The 24,606-nt window shown below is 39.0% G+C and overlaps 2 protein-coding genes across 2 annotated transcripts in view; both read right to left on the reverse strand.

Moving 5' to 3' along the window:
• atp9a (ATPase phospholipid transporting 9A) overlaps nucleotides 1-9,092 on the reverse strand; it is a 43,955-nt gene extending 34,863 nt beyond the window's left edge. Inside the window, exons 1-6 of the mRNA XM_074681219.1 lie at nucleotides 8,911-9,092; nucleotides 6,170-6,314; nucleotides 2,693-2,806; nucleotides 2,416-2,524; nucleotides 1,270-1,328; nucleotides 396-447 (exon numbers count right to left, since the gene is read on the reverse strand). Of these exons, the coding sequence (XP_074537320.1) occupies nucleotides 396-447; nucleotides 1,270-1,328; nucleotides 2,416-2,524; nucleotides 2,693-2,806; nucleotides 6,170-6,314; nucleotides 8,911-8,978 (547 nt within the window). The 5' untranslated portion in view covers nucleotides 8,979-9,092. The remainder of the gene's footprint in view (nucleotides 1-395; nucleotides 448-1,269; nucleotides 1,329-2,415; nucleotides 2,525-2,692; nucleotides 2,807-6,169; nucleotides 6,315-8,910) is intronic.
• Nucleotides 9,093-10,383: 1,291 nt separating this feature from the next.
• On the reverse strand, nucleotides 10,384-17,845 carry sall4 (spalt-like transcription factor 4). Its single transcript, XM_074681813.1, has 4 exons — nucleotides 17,589-17,845; nucleotides 12,753-15,179; nucleotides 12,360-12,664; nucleotides 10,384-12,272 (listed from the first exon to the last, which is right to left on the reverse strand). Exons 1-4 carry the CDS (start codon nucleotides 17,653-17,655, stop codon nucleotides 11,838-11,840), a joined length of 3,234 nt encoding a protein of 1,077 aa, XP_074537914.1. The 5' UTR covers nucleotides 17,656-17,845; the 3' UTR covers nucleotides 10,384-11,837.
• Between the last annotated feature and the right edge of the window lie 6,761 nt (nucleotides 17,846-24,606).

Genomic DNA, 24,606 nt, shown 5'->3' on the forward strand with positions numbered 1-24,606 from the left:
CTCTGAGATCTTCCCTAAATCCACATTTGATTATTCAGATGAGGCATCCTCCTCTCATGACTCCTGCTTTCTCTCTGCATTTGATTTTTATGTCCCTGAATTTTACTTTTGTTATCTTCTCATTTGAAAAACAAAATGAGCCACTGGCGAATATGAACAGGGAACAATGTTCAGTGTGCAGTAGCCATCTCACCTCCACATAACAAGGAGTGGGAGCTTTGAGTGATAGTTTAGTACTGGACCCAATTACAATTTAGACATTGTCGGACTTCCTGCCCAGGCTAAGGGCTAATCCCTGCATCTCAGCGCCCTTTTAAACAAGTCATTTCCCCAGACAGGCAGCCTGGCAGCCGGCCTGTTGTGGAGATCTGGATGAATGACCAGCAGATGTTTACCATTTCTTTCAGAGGTCCTTAAAAAGATCATGTCAGCAGGAACACGTTGGTTCTAAAAGGAGAGGGGCAGAAAGAAAACATGACTTCAACATCACTTCCTGAGGCTTCACCCTCCCTCAGCAGCTCTTTAAGACTTCTTATGTGTCACATTACCAAACAGCCAGTCAGTCACAATAATAAAGCCCTCCTGCAAATCATGTTGTCGTGGCCTGAGCGAGACCCTGACCTGCTCCTTTCCTCTACACCACACAAATATTACATTCAATTTACTGAGTGAAACTGTCGATAAAGTCTAATAAAAATATGTTATTATTACTTTTTCTGAACTCCAAAGCTCTCTTTGTCTCAGCTCCTGGTTTCACCTCATGCTCGTTATAAATAGTAACTCGCATAACTCTAAATCACTCAGTCATATTAGTGAAACGTGTAGGACAACATGTGTGACCTTTCCTTCAGCTGCTCTTAAATGAGTGATTCAGAAAGAAGCCCTCAGTCTGAAACTGAAGACAGCACTCACTTCTCAGATTTCATGTCCACAGACCTCAGAGAGAGAAGAGATTCTTTTAAGAGCCAGACTAACTTAGGTATTTAAACCCCAACAAACAATAATCAGTGTTTCAAGCTGAGGAGAAATCAAACAATAACTACTACATGATTGGATTTGGGTTCCAGATCTAATCAAAGGCATTTTCTGTTTGGGTTTGTTGCCTTTGTATTGACTGTGACAGGCTGAGGCTCAGCATTGATCTCGAGATTATAAAATCTTTACTAACTCCTTTCACCTCAGTCACCAGAGGAGCACACGAGATTAACATGCCGCTTGTTATTGACTGTCTTATAAGTGATAGTTTGACAGAAACTATTTTTAACAAACCTTTTCCACGATTATAAGATCTCCAACTTGAATCCCACTGCTTTTCACCTTCACTGTGCCTGCAAAACAGAACAATTCAAAAGTTAATGGAGTGTACAAAAGGCAAAATTTCAATTTGTCATCAATCACTACAATTCAGCTGCAACATTTAAGTATTAACAGAACTGATCTTTTCAAGTTTCAAGTTTTAAAACTGATGAAGTTTCCTCGTGTGGTTCGAATCAAATCTTTCCTCTTTGGGTGAACTGTCGTCCCACATGCCTCATCAGTCACTCCCGTGAGTTTAAGCAAAGCAATTTTCTTTGCAGATTTGGAGGAATGCTGGGGGAGTTTCTTTCTTTTCTCTCATTTCAGTTGGAATGAACGGGCAAAATTGTTTGGAAGAGATCACTGACCCCTGACCCTCTTTCCTGACCTCTGGGCTTTGCATGTGTAAGACATTAAAGCACATTAATATTGCTATGCATTAGGGTTCAAGAGACTTCACAATAGTGCTCTCCTCCACAAAGCAGCAAAAAGATGGAGCTCTGATAAGAATGAGGGGGAGTTTCAATGCTACATCTGTCGACAGACGCACTTTAACCTGCAAAAAAAACAATCAGCCAATGACAAAAAATTAGATTTACAACTCTTTTGGCGACTGAAGTTATGATCCTGGCTTTAGAAATAAAAAGATTTGTTTACTTTCTTGGTGATATGTTCTCAAAGTTTAAAATTAAATTCATCTCTTTGATTCAGACCAACATGTTATCTTACATACTTAAAAAGAACAATGGCTAAGTTTCTTCCCAACACACCAAGTTCTGACGCTATAAAGTTTCCATAAGCCGCAGTATAAGCATGGGGGGCGACTATCATGGAGGCAACCAGTCGTTGTGTTTATGGGTAAAACAAGCTGCCACATCAAAGGAGCAACGTGATGGAAACCACAAGAGGTCTCCTGCTTTTTATTGCTGGTAGCACTTTATACCAAGGCCTCTTATGTACACTTTTACATCTCTGCTTTGAATTACCCACCATTTCCCCCAGCCCTAGTAAGTTTTATTAGGACCAACCTCCTACATTTAATACGGAGCTGATGGATACCGAGAAATAAGCAGCATAACACCACAGAGGAAACCTAACCACAGCTCTTCTCATCCTCACCTCTAGTTGAAAGTTTGCTGTAAATCTGAGAGTTCACTTCTTTGTCTCGGATGTAGCATCTGATTTCCTCTACAGCCTCTCTTGCTATTGTGATGGTTAAAACTAGACCCTGGAGAGAGAAATGTCATGGTTAATGAAGCAAACTCAACATGCATTGGTGTTTTAGCAACTATAAATGAGAACACAACGTAATTCCATTTACTTATTGGCCATATCCAGTGTTACACAAAGATATATTAGAGGTTAGTATTAAAGGGTTTAAAGAGATGTGACATACCAAGGGGACCCAATAAGTGTAGAGTGCATACAGGCGGAGCTCCTTAATAAACTGAGAGCAGGCCAAAAGCAGGAAGTACAAATTGAAGAAGTACTTAAACTGATGGAACAGCACCTGTGGAAGAAAACTCAAAGTTATTTTGTGCCTTTTGGAAACAGTCATTCAAATATCTCTGATTACACTGTAGGAAAATTTGAAAATAAGTTAAAGAAACATTTACTTCAGTTTGGGGAATATTATAAGCAAAAACACAATTTGATGGTCACTCTTAACTATAGGGATCCATTTACTGACTGTGAAAAGTTGTTATGGTTAATTTAAATATGGATATGATTCTACATGTCATTTATTGTTTATTGTTTTGTTGAAGTTCCTCCCAAATCTGTTTGGCGCTGTAGAGGTCTGTGTTTTCTCCAGTTCAGAAACCCACAGTGCTGCACCTGTTTTACCGACAATGGGCACTTGTTTTCACATTATTTGGAATGTTTTTAGGTTATTACAGAAGGGTTTTTTAATTTAATGGCAAAGAGGAAACAGCTTTCAGATGCCCTACAACCACTGTCTGGCTGTTATATAAAAAAATTCAGGATGAGAAGTAGTCACGTAAACCATTCTAATTTTTATTTTAAGATAATCATTTGAATGTTTCTCTATACTCTTTCCTATTCAGCACCATTAAATTGTCACATCCATAAGCAGGGACATACAATATTATCAGCACATCATCGGTGTCAGTTGATATTGGCTTAAAAATTACATATTGCATATTGTCGATATCTGCCAATACAATAAACCAGTAAAAAATTAGCTGCTGCTAATATTTAAGTTTTTTTTTTGTTTGCACAACACCTCTCTGTTACACACTGTTTGTAGTTTATAGGATTGTGCAGTGTAGACAGAGTCCACCTATTTATTTATTTATTTATTTATGCTCTGATTAAGGACGTAAACTGCATATATTTTGTGCACTTTTTGTAATTTTGTTTGCTCAGTGCATATTGAGCTCCAGTTTTAAGTAAGGTTTGAATTTAAGCAGCAGTCTGTAAGGTACATGTAGCTGACCATAAACAATTTTATCTCATTTAGGTTTAACTGCTATATAGTTTCACTTCCCTCATGTTTCCTGTGAACACAGGTTATGTTTTCTTACTATTTCAATTGTGAAATTGGTCAAATTTAACCTGGTTGTGGATTCTGTTATGGTTGTCACAGGGAGGGCATCACCTCAGTATTAAGTAAACTTTATCTTTGTGTATTATTTTTTTAAAGCAATAGTCAAAATTAAATATGCAGTATCAAGTATTTTTGGTATTTTGCACAAGAAATCAATATTACATAACAAATGTGATAACACTATGCACCAGAGTACTTTGCACTAATACCAATACAGAGGAGAGTTGATGATCTCTGCAATTAGGTGTGTGGGAAAAATATTGGTATCAGTATCGATTAAATATCAGCATATCAGGTGTCGGCAAAAAATCCAATATCATGCATCTCTGAAGCTTAACAATGCCCCCCAAAGAGCCAAATGATCTGCCTACACTTGAACTTTGAGGAATCTGTAAATGACTTTCTGAAAAATCCTAACTTCTGCACCAGCTCGAGACTTTTATTATTTTCTTGTCTGTTAGGGAACTAAACGATTATTATGGATGCTTGATGGGCAAAATGTGCATTTCAGAATTCATCATTCTTTATCCATATAAGCTTTACAACAATATTATCTCAGGACACCTTACAAAACAGAGGAGGAGCTTTAGATCATACTCTGTGTTATATTAGTAACAAAGACCCAACATGACGACAGGATAAGATCCAGTCTTATCCAACAGGCAGCACTCAGTCTTATCTCATCTTAATCCATCATGAGCAGAGCACTTTGCAGCAGAAATGGTTGGCTATGATGAATTAGAAGAAACAGTTTCACAGCACTGTGCCATGTAACGTCGCACTATAAACATTTGAAGCATTCAGTGAGAACTCAAATCTTCATATACAGTGTTAATCTTAAGTTTTAATGCTAAATGTAGCTTAGTACATTTCCAAGGAAACCAACTGAGACATTACTGGACAAAATCCAGAGAATGCATGATTTCATAAATTATTAACACTGTCCAAATGATGAAAGGAGTTGGTCTTTTGCCCGGGAATAGGATAACTGAATGTAAAAGAGTGCCCACACCTATTTGAATCATGATAAATTCTGATGTGTTATCCAAGCCTGTTAAGAAGTAAAAAGTATTCAGCCTCTTTCAGCCACTTCCCTCAGTTTCATTCCCACCAGAGTGCAAGATGACTACCAAGGGAAAGCATGTGTCCTCTTCACATTGATACCACTACTCCAGGAGAACACAACACTGCACACAGAAACATAAACACCACAATATGCCCAACTGAGAAGAGTGTCTTGGCATGAACAAAGTCAATAAAAAGCATCACAATTTGCAATGCAAATACATCTCTCTTCTCTTTAGCTTTCCAAACAAATTTGAGCTACATGTCTGACTTCATTGAAAAAAACTCATAATATCTTAAGACAACTGAGAGTCTGGAAAGCAAATGCATATGGAAATGAGGCCTGGGAAATCTGAGGGTCAAGCACGCACAGATTAGTACCGTAAACCCTGGGCTACCAATGTCACTTCAGTGCACGTGATTCTCATTGGAGCCTAAGAAATGGAGCTGTTTCTCTAAATGTGGCTGGATTGTTTATCTCCCAAACTAACCCTTTCTTCTCCTTGAATGAGGATTTATCTTGTTATTCTGCCAATAAATATTGACAAAGCATCTCAGAAACCGGGGTAACAAAACACCACAAAACGAAAAGCAACCTAATGAAACAAAATGTAACAAAACAAAGTAATGAAACAAGGTAACAAAACAACATTGAGAAACAAGAAGCAACAAAACATAATAAACCATGACAAACATAACTTGATGTTTAAAAAAAATACCACTTTTCTCCAGCAGAGGGTGAAATGTTTTTCTCTGACTCTCGTGATGTGCGTTTTAAGCGAAAATATGGCCCCTGACATAGTCTGTAGACATTATCATCATCATTTAAGTTTTTCACATAGTCTGGTGTCCAAAAAAGCAAAATAAAAATTGCAAGGATGGTAAATATCGAAGAATCGCAATTCAAATTGAATTGGTACCCCAAAAATCGTAATAGAATCAAATCGCGAGAATAGCGTATCATCCTAGCCCTAATGGACGGTAACATAATGCAACACAATGTAGTGCAACTGACGAACTGTAACAACTACAATTGCATCCTATCCTATCAATCTCTACATCCATACCACAAGCAACCAGCACCAAGATGTACAGATTTTGTCAGGAGTGCTTTGATAAAAATTGTTCCAACAGGAAAATGTTTCCAGTGAGTTACACTGCATCAGGCTGACAGAGGTGGGTGTTGATGTTAGGGGGTTAAAGAGGGAGTCAAGGGGGTGACCTTTGACTGACACTAACCGCAGGCAGGAAGGTGAAGAAGTTGTACTTCTGGTTGTTAATGACGTTCCTGGGGTACCTCTGCTCCCTCTTTTCTGGGTGGCCGAGCCACACGGTGCGGGGACGGAATTCCCCCATGCCGCAGCAATTGGACCACGGACAACACCTGAGAGGATAGAGAATAAGTTATTAATTATCGTTCAAAAATGTCAGGTTTCTGTGAATCATCAGGGCTCTTCCCTTTTAAGTGAGGATTTGGTGCTGTGAAGCTTGTCATAGTAATGATGACTCCATTTTTAATGAATTTCTAGTCACATCTCTTTGTTAATATGTTTCTAATTGAAGCTATAAAACCCACAAAACAGACAGAGTTGAGTCAAGGATCCAGGAGATTCTGGTTTACAGAACAAATATTAACTCACACAGGAAACAGGTGGCCACTCCCTTGGCTCCAGCCAGAAAAAAAAAGAGCTCAGTGACCTCTCGATCAACAAAAGAACTACTGTACTTTGTGTGTAATAATACACTTAATATGGACAAAATATTGGTGAAGCACATTTAAATCCTCTGAGTCGCAGACAAAGCGGCACCATTCATGGACCAGGTATGACAGAAGCAATGCTTTTGTGACAGATGACTCACTTCCACTGTTCAATGTCTGTGAGGCCTTACAGTTTCTCCAAGCAGGTACTTTTGTAGTATGACGGTGATCCTTTTTTTTTCCCAAAATTAGGAAACATAGATGAATACTTGGGTTATTGGAGTGATGTAATACAAAAACCTGTTTGTTACTTTTTGAATGTTTCTTTGCAGATAGGGTAATCAAAAGTTTATCTGTCAGAACTTGTTTGAGTTACAGCCCTATGGTACAGATAGGCTTCCTTTAGAGCTCTTTTAAAGGCAAAACCTGCCAATTATAAAGAGACCAAATATAGTTTTAGAAAATTTGAATAAGACAACCCTCGTGCTGAACCTTTTCAAAGAGAAAATACGGTCCTTTTTATAAGCACTGAAAAGTAAAAGAAGAAAAACACAAGGTTCAATTCTGCAGCTGTAGCTGAAGTTTCATGGCCAAGACAGCAAGCCACCTCGCTCACTGTCACATCACAATGAATGACCAGTGGACCCTGGGTGTTTTAAGGATTATTCTACCAGTTTCTCTTAACACTTATCACTTAGTGTAAAAATTTTAACATGTGGCAGATTAAGCTTGAAATTTTTGGTCCAACCTTTGAATCGTCACAGTTAATTCAACTGCCATGACTACTTATTCAGTCTTGTGCTCCAGTACATCTTCCTGCTTTCAAATTAGTCATATATATTTTGATATTTTATAACTTGACTCATCAATCAACTCTGTAATCTGTTATCTGCAGCTATGATCCTAGTATGGGTACCAAATGACACATTAAGCGCTTTTTTGCAATCTTTACTTTGTTTTGTAGCACTTAGGGATGGGTACGGAATTAGGTACTTTTATAGGTACTGACCGAATTCCATCTGTAGTACCGAGCACTGATTCACATAAAATCAAACAGTATCATGCTTAGGTACCTAACACATTCTTGTGACCGTTAGAGTGGAAGAGTAGGTGATTTTCCAGGCTGGACCTGTACACAGCACTGCAAGGTTCTATATTGAAGAATAAATATGTTAAACTGAAAAAAACTGAGATATAATTAGTGAGCAAATTGAAATATATTACCACATAAACACAAAAAAAGTACAGAAAAATTGCTATTGTTGAGTACCAGTACCAAATGCCAGGTACTAGTCATCGGTACAGAATTGTTTCAAATGTTAAAGTACCCATCCCAAGTAGCACTAATGCAGAGTTAGCAACCTTAAAAACAGTCATGCATGACTTCATAAATATAACTGTGTTCAATTTCTTGATAAATTGAAGGATGTGTGGAATAAATTACTTATTTCAGAGGATAGTATGTTGCTATTAAAATGCTTCCAGAACATTGTATAGTTATTGAAGGTGGGGCTAAAGAGCAGGACTTTAGTGTTTGAATGCATTAGCTGTGGCTGGACTGTGTCCTCAATAACCAGGCAGCTGCATGAACAACAAGCAGAGGGTAGATAAGTTGTAAATTCAATGATACTCGTCAGATTTAACTATTAATACAAATGCACTTTAAGCAACTAACAAAAAGATTCTCTGCTGAGTTTTAGATGTTCATTACTCTGTTGTGTTATGTATTTGTAAAAGGTGACATCAGCACAATAGCATCGTCATACGATTGGCTGCATTTCAGCACCGAGTCTGCCTTTCATCATCATTTAAAAGGCCTGCCCCTTCATGTGCTGGTCAAAATAAACCTGTAAAGAATCCCTAAGCCTCAATGTGAATTGAGGACACGGTTCTTTTAGGGTCGGGGCCTACATTTCAACGTGGTTTCAGCTCTTTGACAGTGAGCTTCATTCAAGCGAGCAAATATTGACATGGGCGTCAATTGCACTTGTTCCAACTGCTCCCCGGAACAAGGAGCTCTGGCAAAGCTTTAGCTAGCGTGTTAAACTAAAAAATACTAGTCACATAATTTATATTAACATGTATGTAGCTGTTAGCCGTGCTGGTCTCTCCCCCTCTGTTATATTTCCATTATAAATCGCCACCGTTTAGCTCCATATTGAAACAATGTCGCCGCGCGCCTGTAAACATTTAACGGCTACACTATCAACAGAAGCCCACGAGCGAAAACGTTAACAAAATGGCTTCATATTAGTGTGTCCGAGCTGTCTAACGCCCTTACCCATTTTTGTGTTTATTGTCTTGTCTTTTCGGCCGTCTCACGGGTTGTAGGGGGATATTGTCGGTCATTCCTGCAGCTCCTGGTAGCGGGTGGAGGCTGTAGGCTTGCAGCCTGGCGGTAGCGGTTCTGGGCGGAGGCTTCCGAGCTGTCACTCACGCAGGACAGTTCAACTGTATGCAGGATAGCAGGGCTACTAGGACAAGCACTCCACAGCTGCACATCAGTTGGACTTAGCTTAGCATTAGCAACTGATGTTGTGTTGTATTTTTAAATCTGTTTTACTTTTCTTGATAGAAATGAACACTTCTGTCTTTTTTGCTTAGTGGAATAACCTTAAGATGGCATTAATATTCTGTGGCACTGGCAGAAATTGAACTTTGACAAAAGTAAGCCAGGTACTTTTATAACCCTTAAATTAAAACCCCAGGTGCTAAAAAGCTGGGGCTATGTTGAAAATGTAAATGAATCAACCAGAGGGGGCTATCTTTATTAAGATACGAACAGACAGTGATTTTTTGGAGACTGAATAGTGATTAAAAACAACAACAACAACAAAAAAAAAAAACTAAAATAAATATCTCAGCCTGCCAACACAGGCTCCTTCACAGTTTCTTCTTACCTGCGATGACATTCTCAAGCTGGACATTCATTTCCAAAGGTACGCTGGGATTTGGGGTCACCTGCAAAATCCTACTATAAATAAAAAATGGCAAGTAAGTCAGAGGTATCAGTCAAGTCAAAGTGATTTCCGAAATTTGTAGCTTGAAGGACTTGTAAAAACACTCAAAAATTGTATTACAATCAAACTGTCCATCTATTGACTCAATGATGAAATTATTTTATACCAGAAGATCAGTAGATTATTATATTTTAAGTTAATAGATGGCATGATGTAAATGTGGATGATTTATATGTAAGATTTTTAAACACCACCCTTGAGTATTAACTTTTGGTTTGTACGACCCTTTTTGTCCCACAAAATTGCACCAAAGAATGATCCTGAGAAAATTATATGGTATATAATGACCCTTTGCATCTTTTTTTTTTTTTTGTAGTTCTATTCAAGTACCATTTAAGTGTTCTGATCCCTCTATGCTTTGCATGATGGCAAGAAAAAAACAATGTCTACACTGAAAGGAGAAAAGCTTATGTGTTGTTGACCTGACGTGATCAGTGAACAACCTTCAGCTGTGGATGCAAATTCATTTTCATTGTTGATGCAAAATGCAGGATTAATGGCTTCTAGTGGGTAATGAGGAGAGAAGAATACCTCCCTCAAGTCATCTGAAGGTGAATCAATGTAAATAAGGGATTTTATGTCTATTCAAAGTTGGCTTGTGAAGCTACTGGATTTAGTTAGGGGTAAGGGTGGTGCCTTGTTCGACTTCACCAAACTTTGCAAACGTTTCACAATACCAAGCATCAAGTTGAAGAAATTTGAGTAATGACAGGAAAACAATTGAAAAACTCACCCTGATTTTATTTTTCAAAATCAGACACATTTAGGTGAAGGAAACATTTGAAAAACAAAAACATTTACACTGTAAACAGGCCAAATTGACTCAACATCACTTGAATTGTAGAGACAACTTGAAAGCAGTTTGACATGGTTTGCTAAAGAAAGGCACAACTTGGCAAATGCATATCGATAAGGAATGTACAGCAGGGGCCTTCAAAGTACTCCGACCATTCTGAGTTTTGTAAAGTGTCCAGTGATACATTCATTACTGTTCAACTCAGCAGGTTGAAAATGAAAAATCCTATCCCGTACGCAAGAATGTATCAAAAAATATACAGAGCGTTGCATTGAGCATAGAGGGCTGTGGAGGACGACTAAAATCTAAACGAGGTAGAACTAAGCCCCCAAAACTCAAGCGATTTATGGATTATAAATAAATTAATGATGCTACAAGTTGAAACAATATCCTAGACAAAGACTGACAAGAAATGTGGATGTATTAAAAAATCAAAGTAAACAAAGTTGTTGATTTGCTTTCCTTTCTAAGCCATAGAGATAAAAAGCAGTGAAATGCAATCATAAAATGCATAAATGATTTTCAACCTGAAATAAAGTGCAGGCATGAGAGCATCAAGAATATACTAAACCTTAGACCTCAGCCAACTAGATGTGACTCTACAGAAGTCACTAGACTATATGTAAAGCTGTAAACAGGATGAAAATGTGCTTCACGGTAAAACTTGGTTGAACAGAGCTTTTTAACCTTATGATGCAGTGAAAGACACCGGTTGCAGGATGTTTAGTGTTAGGCACTTGGCAAAATATTCAAATGATTAGCTTTTGCAACTTAGCACCAGTGAAACCAGATGTTTTATGATCTACTTAATATGAAACTGATGACTGAACTTAACAGACAAGACACGGAAATGATCTAATCAAAAGCCCCTTTACGCGAGACATGCAAATGTCATCAACTTCTACAAAACTGTACAATGTCACATAAAATCTATGGCACACAATGGGGGGAGAGTAGTCATAGATACAAACAGTTAACTCCACCATTATTTCTGAGCACAGAGCTATGTTGTCCTTAAAAAATCATGCCCTGAATCGTTCGTATCAGAGCCAAAATCCTTCAAAGTACTAAGGAGAGAGTCAGAATTAAAGCAGTTTCAAGTAAGTTATACATTCAAACTTCTGAGTAGACAGCAAAACATAAAAAGGTCACAGGAGGAAAAAAAAAAAAGATACCCGCATATATATTTATATAAAATAAAATACAACTACAGTAGTTATATCGTGTTCAACTATAAAAAAATAACACTTGAGATCAGATCAGTAAAGGGAGCTGCAATAGAAAAAAAAATCTAAGGAGAACTCTACAAGGTTTTCTCTGATTGTACCTCAGTCAAAAGGAGACATTCAAAAAGCCGAGTTCAGGCGATAAATTGACTGATGGCTAAATGGCCTAATTAACTGCAATTTTACCCTCTTCCATGAAATGTGGGAACTGGGATTTTGGCACACTGTCTGAGCTGTTTTTCTCAATTTCAGCCATGGAGGCTGGCAGGCCGGAATGAGATCCATCCATCTTCATGAGGCCGCCAGTGGAGCCGATAAGAGGCCCGCCAGCAGGGCTCCCAGGAAGCGGGATGCCACCTCCCTGGATGACAGAAATTTCATTGGTCTTCATGGTCAGGCCACCACTGAAGGCAGCAGCGTACTGGTTCCACAAGGAGGGGTCAAAGTTCATTTGTGGAGCAGCGAGTTCTTTGGGGGCCTGCATCATTTCTGGCAACATCTTTGCCTCAGAGCTCATTGCCATCAACGCCATGGGGTTATCCAAGCTCAGACGCTGGCCTCGCCGGGATGTGTTGTTCCACATATGAGTGCCGATATGTACCTGAAGACGAGAAGCAATATCAGTTAAAACCTCATACTCAAGACACTTCAGACCGACTTTGACAACCTCTAACATTTTCAGACGTACCTTCAGATTTCCTTTAGTTGTGAATGCCCTGCCGCAGATGTTGCAGGCAAAAGGCTTCTCCCCAGTATGAGTGCGCTCATGGATCTGCAAGGCACTTGCAGAAGAGAAGTTCTTGCCACAAGCGTTACACACATGGGTTTTGGCTGATCGTCTCGGTGCTGAGGACACAGATGAGGACATCGCTGTCCCTTGAGGCATGTGGGAGTTGAACAAACCATGAGGACCCAAAGGATTCTCAGGAGGGATCTTCATCTCTAGACTGGCAAGACTTGATGGTATCCTCATGAAGGACATCTGACTTGGAACTGTTGATGCAAAGAAGAGGTTTATTAGATGAAAGCATGTAACAGCACAGAGTCCAAAGCACAACTGTTGCTTGATAAAGAAACTCACCGTAGTCTCCGTTTGTGTATGGAAAACCAGGTTCTTCTTTGATTGCTTTGGGGGTGAAGCTGCTGGTTGCTGTGAGGTCAAGGGCTCCACTTGACTCACCTTGAGCACTACCATCAGGCTCTGATTTTGGCACACTGCGAGCAAATTCCTCAGTGGCAGACTCAGGGGACTTGGAGTTACTCATGTTGGTGTTCACAGGAGAGGAGGAATTGAAGGACATTGCAGAGTCAGATACGGCAGGACTGCGACCATTCTGATACTCCTGTTCCCTGGGAGCTGAAGGGGATTCTTTGGCGGTTCCCTCACTTTCCGAGGCAGTGCTGCTCTGTCGTTTCAGTGCAAGGGCAGAGGTGAGATTTTTCAAAACATCCAAGCTGGAGAAAGCAGCAGGAGCAGAATGTTTCTGCTGTTCCTCAGAGGCAGGTGGAAGGGAATCTGAGGGGATGTTTGGTTTCTGGGGGTTCTGGTCTGACTCATGATCTTCCATGCTGGAAGCCATGCTTCCATTGGTCTCTAGTGGCGTTTCCTCTGGGAGAGGAGACTCCATTGCTTCTGTTGCCTCAAACTGGTTCTCTGGCATTGGGGTGTTTGGGATCTGTCCACCCATGTGCATACGAATGTGCTGCTGCAGAACCACAGCGTTGGTAAACTTCTTTTGGCAGATTGGACAAGAGTGCTGCATTTTGAGGGGAGTGTTTGCCCGATGCACTCCATAATGGGCTTTGAGGTTACCTTTGGTGGAGAATGCACGTCCACAGATTTTGCACTTGTAGGGCCTCTCTCCTGTGTGTGTGCGATAATGCATTTTCAGTGAGCTTTGGCAGCTGAGCACTCTATGGCAGATGACGCACTCATTGGGGTCGTTGGTTCTTTTATCCAGACCATCAACCATCTGTTGAAGTTTTGCAGTTCCAGAGCTTTGTTCTCCTGGGAGGGCACTTCCATTCATTTGATGCAATGCACCAAGCAGTTCTTTGGAATCCTTCGGAGTGGGATCCATGTCTTGACCAAACATATGAGATGAAACAGAAGGGGAGCCGTCGCTTGCTGATGGAGATGGTCTTTGGGAAAATGGGTCTCCTGCAAAGTTGTCAAATGTCTTCAGTCCTGGGATGGATGATGGGTGGAACCCTGCAGCAGGATGGCCGAGCATTGGTTTCATTTCAGTGATGTTTGACTCATCCATGGGAACAGACATGCCAAAAGGAATGCCACTGCTGGTGGGAATGTTATCGAGGTGCTCTGGCACAGGATGAGGGTTCATGCTGATGTTAGGATACTTGTCTTTATGCCTCTGGAAATGCACTTTGAGGTTTCCTTTGGTTGTGAAGCGGTTTCCACAAATATTACACTTAAAGGGCCTCTCACCTGTGTGAGAACGCAAGTGGATCTGGAGAGCGCTGTCATTTCCAAACGTCTTCCCACAGTACTTGCATTTGTGCTTGTATACTGAGTCACCATTCTTTGGTTCTGTTGGGACACTCAGCATTTTGGTCTTCACCTTTTTGGAAGGCTCCATCACTGTTTGGATGCCATTGAAAGCACCAGGGAAACCCAGGACGCTCGACTGTGGCAGAAGTGCAGGCAGACGGCTAGCCAGATCTGGAATGCCCTTCAAAATGTCTGATTTGGATGTTACTGAACTAGGAATGCCTGCCGGCAGAGGTAGCTGACCTTGCTTCATTGCCTCAAGAGAAAGGCTCTGACTGCCCGTCCGTTTTCCTATTAAAGCTGCTGCACTGGACAGTTGCTGTGAAAGGTGTGCACCGAGGGCTTTCAGTGGGTCCATTACTGCCCCCACTGATGACTCGAAATTCTGTGGCGTCATCATAGCGACCTGGATTCTAATCTGTTCAGTGAGCTGAATTTGTTGAAGCTGCTGTTGCTGGAGGCACACTAGCTGTTCCAGGATCATGGGAATGATCTGCATGGCCTCCTGCGATGTGGCCAGAGAAGTATTATTTGAGGTATGTTGGGAAACAGCAACTTTGGTGTCTGGCATGGCCTCAAGAGTGACGTTTGAATCTTGCCGTTTGTGGGAAGGATGGAAAGTCTCTGGACTCCCGGCCATATCTGCCTGATCCTGCTGCCCCAAATCCTCCGCATTCATGCTGGACTCCTCTTCTGTCGTCCTCTCCAGGTGGTCTGTGTTGATGTTTGATAAGGAATGACTGCTGGACTGGCCGTCGTCATGGTCGCTTGCAAGGCCTTCGGGGGAGCCTTGTGAATATTCCTCCGACACTTCGGTGCCATCCCCTTCCTTCATGATGACCACCTCCTGAGTTTTAGTGCAATTTTTCTCGTGCTCAAGAAACTCTTCGTCATCGAAGAACTCTGCACAGCACTTGTTGCAGACCCTGGTGTCGTCCATTCTGAACCTCTTCACTTCACTGCCAGATTCATCGGCTTGATCATCTTGAAGGATCCCTAAAAAAAGACACAAAAGTTAGATCAATATTGTTTTAGGTGACATCAAAATACACAGAAGATTGTGAACTCAGTGAATTTTAAAAGATCGATCAACACAGATATAAAACCTTTTAGGAATTTAAAAAAGAGCCCTCTTGTGATTCAATATATTTTTTCTGAAATGTCTGAGCCGTTGATCATCTTCTGTATTTAACTAAACAAATTCTTTCATGCGCCATTTTCTTGGTCCCATAATAAGATGGGAAGAAACCAAATCTTTAATTATTTGAATACATTCTTAAAAATAAAACCATTATTTCTTTAAGATCACTTGTTTATAACAGTTTCAAGACTTATTTTTGCATAGTTAACTTTTCAGATAATCCACCTACAGCAGCTCACTGCTCAGGCTGTTAAGTACTTTGAGTTTGGCTATTGTCCACAAGGCCAGCAGAGGGCAATCATCTACCTTTGACATTACCCAGAACAATGTCCACAGAGACAAAGAGCCATTGGCATTAAATTACTCTGTTTCTGAAAAGTCTACCCAGCACTTGCAAAAAAAAATCAAATCTGTTTCCTGTGCCACGTGTAGGGTAAAACTTCTGACCTATGGCAAACTAAATTACACTAAAAGAAAATCCCAAGTGAGCAAAACAAAGTTGAATCAGTTTTGAATGTAATGAAACAGGATAAGACAGCACACATCTACATTTTCTTTTCAAAGATGTACCATAAAGAAAAGCTCAGGAGGGGGAAGGGGTGTTTAATGCTGATACCTTTGAGCAGTTTCACAGCTCTGTGAAAGCCTTGAAGTGCTCCAAGTGTGCATTTTAATTTCTCTGCTAACCAAGAGGCCATTTCACAACTGGGTGTATTGTTAAATGCTAATGCCTCAAAGAAAAGGAGGCAGACCACCTGTTTGCATTTGCCCAGGGAAACTGTTGGACTTGTTAATTGCTCACCAGGAGGCATTGAAGCGGTGTCACAAAAAGGCTGCAAACTGAATTACATTTTGGTGTATGAGAAAACAGCCACAAAGACTCAAGCCACCCACATGCTGCACCAGACAGTCCTGACTCTCTTATCTTGAGTTCAAAGGGGGAACAGGCAGTGCAAATTTATCTAATTATGATTTCCTCAAACTTCCTGTTATAATCACATTTTTTTCCTTTTGCTTTAAAGTACAAAAAAAATGAGGAGGCAACACTTTAGTTTACCACTTGACGGCGCATGACCTGTATGATCACCGTTAGAAGGGTACATGACACGAGGTCAGGCTGAACATCACGGACCTTGTGTGGCACATACAAAAATAATCCTTTCACAAACATTAATCTTTAGAAAGGCAGGTAGAAACCAGACTGGACGGCGTCTTTTTACGCATCGCGATAAGTACACTTTCCTAAGGTTTCATGAGGTGAGGTCCGCTGGAGCTTGCATATGGCAACACCAAAACGCACCCCCACCCAGTCAGTCTCCACAAAAAGGCCACTGCTCCATCCCCCACCTCTCCACATATGTACGAAAGGAAACAGTCATGCATTAAACTGGGGGATTTATTGCCTTTAGGTCAGCTTACTCCAGAGTCACATTTCATACTGATTTTGGGGCACCTTTGTTTAAAACGTCGAGTTTTGGCGCATGGTTACGCACAAATCACTACAAAATAGCAAAAAGTGAAATATTAAGTCAAAAAATCAAATAGAGCAAAGTACCACTTAAAAATACACAACTTAGACATCAAAAATTTAAACGATAAGAATTTCAATTCGGCTTAAAAGCTTTAGAAGTGTGATGAGGTACCCAAAAAAACGATGCGTAATGATAATAGAAATCATAACTTTAGTTGAAAAGATCATCAAAAGCATTCAGGGCAGCAATGAGAGTAAGTAATTCTAATAATACTTTGTACGCAAGTCAATAGTGTATGAAACAATCAACAGGTAGCGATACCTGAAACTTTGTAACGAATCAAAAAGTTCAAAGTGATACACCGCGTTCAGTGCGCACATTAAAGTATAGCAAATTGTCTAATCAGGATCAAACTCGTTCAATAAGTCAAACACTAAAAGCACAGAAAAGGTTACAAATAAAGGATGTAACTCAATCAATTGTTGAGTCGATTCGTCAAGAAAAAAAAAGAAGCAGGAGAAATCTTACAGTTTGATTTAAATCGACCCTCTCGGAACACCTGTATTGTGTTGAAAATTATTTCTCAATGTGTCGCCTCTCGCTCTGTGGCGTTCAGTTTTTCCCCCTGGTCAAACCAAACGGACCAGCAACAGGTCGAAATCCGAGAGGAACGATGTTAAAGTCAGCCCAAACTTCGAGATAAAATGTCGATAGTTTCCAGCACAGCATGGCGAGGCTGCGTGTAAAGTTTTTGGTTTAACCAGCTTTCTCATAACTCGTGTGTAAACTTACCGTTTCCTAACGAAGCAGGCTCGTCGGAGTTGATGTGCTGCGGTTTGGCTTGCTTACGCCTCGACATGGTGCAACCATCAGGAGCAAAGAGTTGCAAACAATTTTCCTCCCCTTCTTCAACAAATTCTTCAGGGCTAGGAAAATTAGCCCCTCAAGTAGAAATGCGCATGTCACCGTAATTATTATTATCAATAATGCATTGCGATTTATCACAGACCTCTGACAGCTGATTGGCTCCAGTCCAAGCGCTCACACATTATTCAAATGGGCTCCCCATTGATGAGCGGAGCGGAGCCGCAGGAGGGGGCGGGAGGAGCCCTGCGAATGGATGGACTGCAGGATGGAGGCAGGGTTAATAACACCCAACTCATCGCTCTTTTCCTTGTTCATGGAAAGAAAAAAAAGTATATATTGTCACCGACAGAGGCGAGAGAGGGCGGATGAGTCTGTGTTTTACAAGTGGCCGGCTTTAGCCAGGAGCACTCCCAGCCCAAAATAGCAAACCTGACCGGGGTATGTCATGAAACACCTCCTTCATTTCTACTTGTTGATATTTAGTCTATTTCCCAAAGAATAAGCTCACATGTTTCACACTTTCAAAGTGTCTTGTACTGCTGTTCCCCAAAATATGCTACAATTGTGTAACTTTAAGTCTACTCCTGCTGTTTAAACGCATTTATGAACACACAAGGACTGAAATTCTCCTTGTGCTCCCTGAGGCACGTTTTGATTCTTAGTACAAGACATAAAAAAAGCATTAGGTCAGTTTAACATACCAAACATGATATTTTAAACTCAAAAAAGTCAAAAGTTAAATTAGATTTGTTTTAGATGTGTACAGTGGCAAAACACATCAGTTTATCTCTGCATGTTTATGGAGCTAAGGTCACTACAGTCATTAGAGAAATACAGCACAAAGTAGATTTTTTACTAAATTTATCCATGTGTAGGATAATAAAAACAAACTATATACTTAAAACTGTATTTTTCTTATTTTGAAACAACAATAGTACCCACTTTCTTAAGCACATGTGCTCCATAGTGTCACCTCCAACCAGGGCTTACAAAACTATCCATAAAGCAGGGTATGTAATCAACAGTGTCTCTTCAATTATTTTTCCTTTTTTCTTTTTCTTTTTTTTTCCTCAGATTGAAGCAGACAGTGACCTCATCAAAATACTGATAGACTTACTGTTTATACATCATCAGGTCTTGAAATACTTGATATAAACAATGTCTAGAGTAGTACTTCTTTTCACATAGAAAATAAACTTTACAGTCACTGAAATTGATAAAATATTAGCTCAGCTGGGAAAAACCTATACAATAGTGTTTGACAGAAGTGTTTAATTAAGAAAGACTTCACAAAAAGAGGTGATTTGGTCTGTAATTGAAAGAGACATTAATGAAGAAGACTTGGAGTCTAAGACATGTTTAATGCCAGGTATGTTTGAAAGAAAGTTCAAAATGTTAAAACGCATAAAGAAAGGGAGATGAAAACAAGTATAAGCACTAAAACTGGAGAAATATTGAAAAAAAAAGTTAATTCATATTGGAGGAATGTATTGTTGAGAGTGTTAAAGAGTGTTAAGCAATAACAAAATGTGTGAAGAACTTTAAATATTCCAAGTATGCAGATAACCAGAAGTTTAAATTGCTCAATAAATGTTTTGAACACAAAGTTATGAAGTTGTACAGAACATGTAACCTGTCCTACTTGTTTCTTACAAAGTTTTACATTTTTACAAAGAAGAATTTGATTATTGGAATGTGACAAACAGAGGATGTAGTGAGACTGGTGTTCAGGCCCTGAGGGGTCAGCTGGAATCACAGAGGAAACAAATTTGTTGGTACAGTCTTTCTTTAGAGGCACTGAACATGATTGATTTCATACCTTAACATGGCAGAGAGGATATCCTGAAAGAAATAAATTTGTGCACAAAGCTGAAACAGTAGGTGAACTTCAGTAATGGATTGAAGTTTGCAGAGGATGCAGAGGAGAAAAGTAAACGGCAACTGACAGTTTTGACAATTTTAGACATGTAAAAGATGCCAAACTGCAGTTCCTCAAGTGTCCACTGGGGTCATCTACAAAACTGGAGGATTTCTCGTATACTCCCATGTTAAAATGTCAATTTTATGTTGAGATAACTTTGTTTAAATAACTGACTATTGATTATCTTTAGCGCTTTACTGAGGTTCAATTTCTTTTAAGGAAGATGGAAAAGCCCCGTCCACACACATCTTTTGAGTTTGGCCTCACATGACATGAGTTTTCAAAAATGCCTTTCAAGATGGAGATTTATGAAATCGTTTTGTTGTTTTGATGTAGCCAGCAACTGACTGTCTCTGAATCCTGATAAAGGCTTTGTTCAGAAACATGTCCGCTGCTCTGCTGTACTGTACCTAGATTAACAGTTGACAAAGGACATTTTTGTGTGCTGACTGTTTAACCCTTGTATAGCCTTGTTTAGTCATGCACCTTTAATCTTTTTTAGCTGGAGGGTGCTCCATTTTTGAAGCAGTGACTTACCAAAAGTGGCATGGGCAGTTGTTTATCTGAACAGCCGGTGGCAGGAGTATGGACTTGTTTGCATCCGCTCGGTGCTGTGTAATTGAAGTGCGTGATTAGAAGGAGACCTTGTTTCTTTTTCTCATACTGTGGTAGAAAAGAAATCAACTGTATCACAATTGTTTGTCTGCTCAACAAACAAACTAGCACACAATGTTCTGCTACAGTTTTTGAAGCAATGTAGTTCATTAAGATTCTCATCACAGGTCTGGCATGCTAATGTAAGCAGTTTCAATTGTTTCTTCACTGTAATGTAGACGGAAAGATTCAAAAACAACTCTGAGTAGCCTTTTTTTTTTTAAAGAAGACAGAAGATAAATGTTCAAGAAATATCCATTAACATGTAGACGAATCTTCAGACCAAGAGTTATGCATAGATTTGAGATTATTAGAGGTTTGACGGAGTAACTGACAGGCAAGTATGAGCTTAAGTATTCGTATATTATTCTAAAAGTTCTTTTTTTTTTTTTTAATTATTTTGACTTTTTTGTTATAGAAACTTAGTATTTATTCATTTTTGTACATATGCAGCACAGTTACAAAAACAGCTTGTATTCTCTTTGGAAGACCCTTGGGCAATCGAGATTCTTCTGTTTCTTGATTCTGATTCTGTTTGTCAGGAAGCTGAGAGCTGCTTCACTCCTCCTCTTTTTTGTGTCTGTTTCTGGGTTGTCCTAAAGTGAGGCTGAGTCATTTCCAATAATCCTTGACCCTCAGGGACCAAGAGGTGACGTCACCAAGACTACGTCCATGTTATATACAGTTAGTGGTAAAATCCTAGACTTTTCCTTTGACTTTATTTAGAGTTGGTTTCAAAGCAGAAATCTCAATTTTTTTTGGGATATTAAGTGAGATGATTGCAATGTTAAAAGAAATTTTGCAGTTTTGTATTGATGATTAATTATTTGCAATAAAGCTTTTGATTTTTACTTAGGTTTTTGCAATTTTAATTCTTTTTTGCCAAATTTTGGAATTTCTTTTTTTTTTTTTCAAATTTAAAAAGCATTCTTTGACATTTTTGGTAATTTCAATTTTTAAATGTTTTTGGCAAATTTCAACTTAAAAAAATGCAGATTTTTTTTTGAAAGTATGGTAAATTATTTAAGTTTCTTTTTTGAAAACTATCGCAAATTTTTTAATTCCAATTTTTTGCAAATTTATGATATTTTGACCAAATTTTTGGAAAATTTTGGGAATTTTTGCACATATTTAAATTTCATTTTTTGAAGAATCTTGCAATTGTTTTGAATTTCAAAATTTTTTAAAAAATTTGCAACTTGTGGAAATGTTATAACTTTTGTAAATTAACGCAATTTATGATATTGAAATTTTTCTCTTTTTTTAATTGTAGTTTCTTTTTAAATAAAAAAAAAAGAAAAGAAATCACATGTACAATTTTACAAACATAAAAAAACACCTTTTTTGGAATTATTCACTAGATTTTAAACTTTTTGTCTTTATTGTGAAGATAAAGTAGTTTTTTGGCTCCTGAATGACTTAAATCCAGGTGAGCTGAGGTAAAATGGCTCCTATGACAGTAAAGGTTGCAGACCCCTGGTCTAAAAGTTTATTTAAATTCCATCTCAGCACATGTGAATAAAGCACAATATACATACTTATAGTGATAACGGTCCTCTTCCCAGCCTTTGTCGGCCTGAAATGCCTCAGCATGTGTTATATAATGGCACAGCTGATATGTGTGAGACAAAGACGAGCCAATATATTCAGATCAACAAATGCTCTTAAAGAGACGGGCTGAAGGTGAAGAAAAAGGGGGGAGTGCTGTCTAGACGTTTTATTGCCCCAATAAGAAGCTATGCCTGAATGTGCTGTTTCTTCTCTGTTCAATCTAAACAAGTCAAACTGTGTGCGCTCGTAAAAGTGCATGTGTGGGAACCAGAGGAGGAAAAATCAACTACATGATCTATTATTTTTAAAATACAAAAACTGGGGGAAAAGTTGCACAGTGAATGTGTGATTACATAGAAAATGTGTGCGCTAACAGAAAACAGCTAACACACAATGAACGACAGAACTGTCACCGTGAAAGAAATCCATCTCGCTCTACACAGGCTCTGTAAAAAAAAAAAAGAAGTAAGAAAAGATTCATTTTCCTCTGCCTTTTGTTGAGGCTGTTGGCTGTTTGTTAGCTGCTGAATTGTTGATCATTTTGTGTTGGTCAATGTCGGTTGTGTGGGTTGTTTGTGCTGAAGGAAAAGAGACATTAAGTGTTGCAGGGTTCACGACACTCTGAGGCCTTGACTAGGTTGTGTGACAACAATGAAGCTACATTAGCCACACATGAAAGACCTCTTAAATAGCAGTTTTCAGGGTTTATTTTATATAACCTGAGCTCTTTTTCCTTGGATTAGAGAGAAGTTTGGTTTGCTCAAGTGTTATTCCTCAAGCTTTACAACAACCTTGAAGTGCGCAAACAATAACAGCTGACACTTGCTGAGGAATTGTGAAATGGACATGTGTTTTTTAGGACTCAGTAAAAGATAAAAGGCACCAAGCAAACTGGGAAGGATGAGCTTTTTTTCACAGCACTGTGACACTTGGGAGTGTTGTTGAGACAAGAGAAGTGGCTGTTTTACTCATGGTTATATTTAAATTTCTAGATTCAAACTCAAAGTCACTGTAGGTTATTTTCTCTTCATCTGGCCATTTTTTAACTACTGCTGCTAGCAAGGTGTTAAGCAAGGTGATAACACTGATGAAACAGCCTTTATTGACATCCTCAACTCTAAAAAATCCTCAATGAGAGATGCCTCTGGCTGTTAATTAAAATACTATGACATATTTTTTGAAACTCAATTTAGATATGTGCAGCAAACACATACAATGTACCATTTTGTCCTCAGCAGGCACCAATTGTTTCCTTTCCAAGGTCTCCACTAATTATCCCCCAGAAAATGGAGCCAATAAAGTGCATTGATTAATTCCTGAATGTGCGTTTGCCCTAATAGACCTCACACTATAAAAAAGAGCCAGTGTTTTGGTTCGATCCATGTATCACCCACATTGTTGCTGGTTTTTCCTCGTATCTTTCCATTGTGCCTTCAGTATTGTATTTGTGGTGCTAACATGTACCTTTTACATGATGAGCTACATAATAGAGTGGGAGAAGGTCATGGTTGTTGATTTCCTGAGAAGACACTGCTCCATCTTCATCTGCTGAGGGAGGAACACAATGGGAAAGTTCAGAAACTCACAACATCATAACATCACAACTACAGTATGTGCTGTAAAACAGCCCACACATGTTCCGAGACTCGCTGATTTTCTTCCTGACAGTTTTCAAGTGTGACATTTTCAGATAACTTAGATCAGAGGTCTTTGTGTGGGTTATAAGGAGTCTTCTGCTTCTATAAGGGCCTGTGTCCACTAACAGCATGTTTCAGACAGTTTCACTGAGCTTCTCACCAGCTCTGATTCTTGATAGCTTACAAGAATTTCTATCCCCTTGACATTAACTGTTGAGTTTAAATTACTGCGCTCTTGGATTGTCAGAGCTAGTTTTGTTAATTTGAAATTTGGCATCATGGTTAAGCCAGGTGTCACTTCTACAGAGGCTCCAGTTATCAATATGGTTGCCTATGTATAAAGAAATGGTCTGACAATGGTATTCATGCCTTTGTATGACCTACAAAAACAAAACATACCACCAGTGAAGGGGTTGTTTATTCCAATAAAGCTGCTACGATGTTTAGACCCACAGGCTGGAGGAAAACAGGAGTAGTTCTATGTTTTCGATAGCAAAGATGTCCAGTAATGGTTTCTTTGTTTGTAATCACAACTGAGGTATGCATGAGATGACAGTGGGTGCCAAAGTCGTCACAAATCAAAAATTCCTCTCAAGAGCTTTAAATAAGACCAAATATCTGAAAACATTGCAGGAATTAAACCATGAAACCATTTTTCCTGAACAAAGTTGTTGAGTTTCTGCAGAAATTAAGTTTTATACATGTAGCCTATGCACAGTCAAGATGTAGTTCAGTGAGACGTTAATGGATACACTTGTTTTTTTTTGGTGACCTTGATTGAAAATGTGATTTTCTCAGGATTTAAAAAGTGATTCATTTCAGTGACAAAAACTGCAAGATGAAAGCTAAGGGATGTATAAAAATGATTGATGTGGCCGTTTTTTTTTGTTTTTTTTTTTGGTTCAAGAATTAAAAATAACTTTGGAGCAACACTTGGTTTTTAAAATCCCCCTGTTCTAATTTCATGAATATATTTATTGTTAAAAATGTGACAAACACAGAACCACATTCCCCCTACCCGTCTTCATGTCAAGAGTTCAATATAAATGAGTCTGTCTTTTAACCAGGGGGGTTCAGAAAGTTCCGATTATAATAATTATTTTTTTGATTTAATTTTGTTATTTTATTTTTCATATTTATCGAACCATTTTTACTAAACATGCAACACGTAAAGTGCCAT

Source organism: Halichoeres trimaculatus, unplaced genomic scaffold (genome assembly GCF_033239565.1).
Source record: "Halichoeres trimaculatus isolate MK-OKI-2021-1 unplaced genomic scaffold, fHalTri1.1 fHalTri1_scaffold_11, whole genome shotgun sequence".
NCBI lineage: Eukaryota > Metazoa > Chordata > Actinopteri > Labriformes > Labridae > Halichoeres > Halichoeres trimaculatus.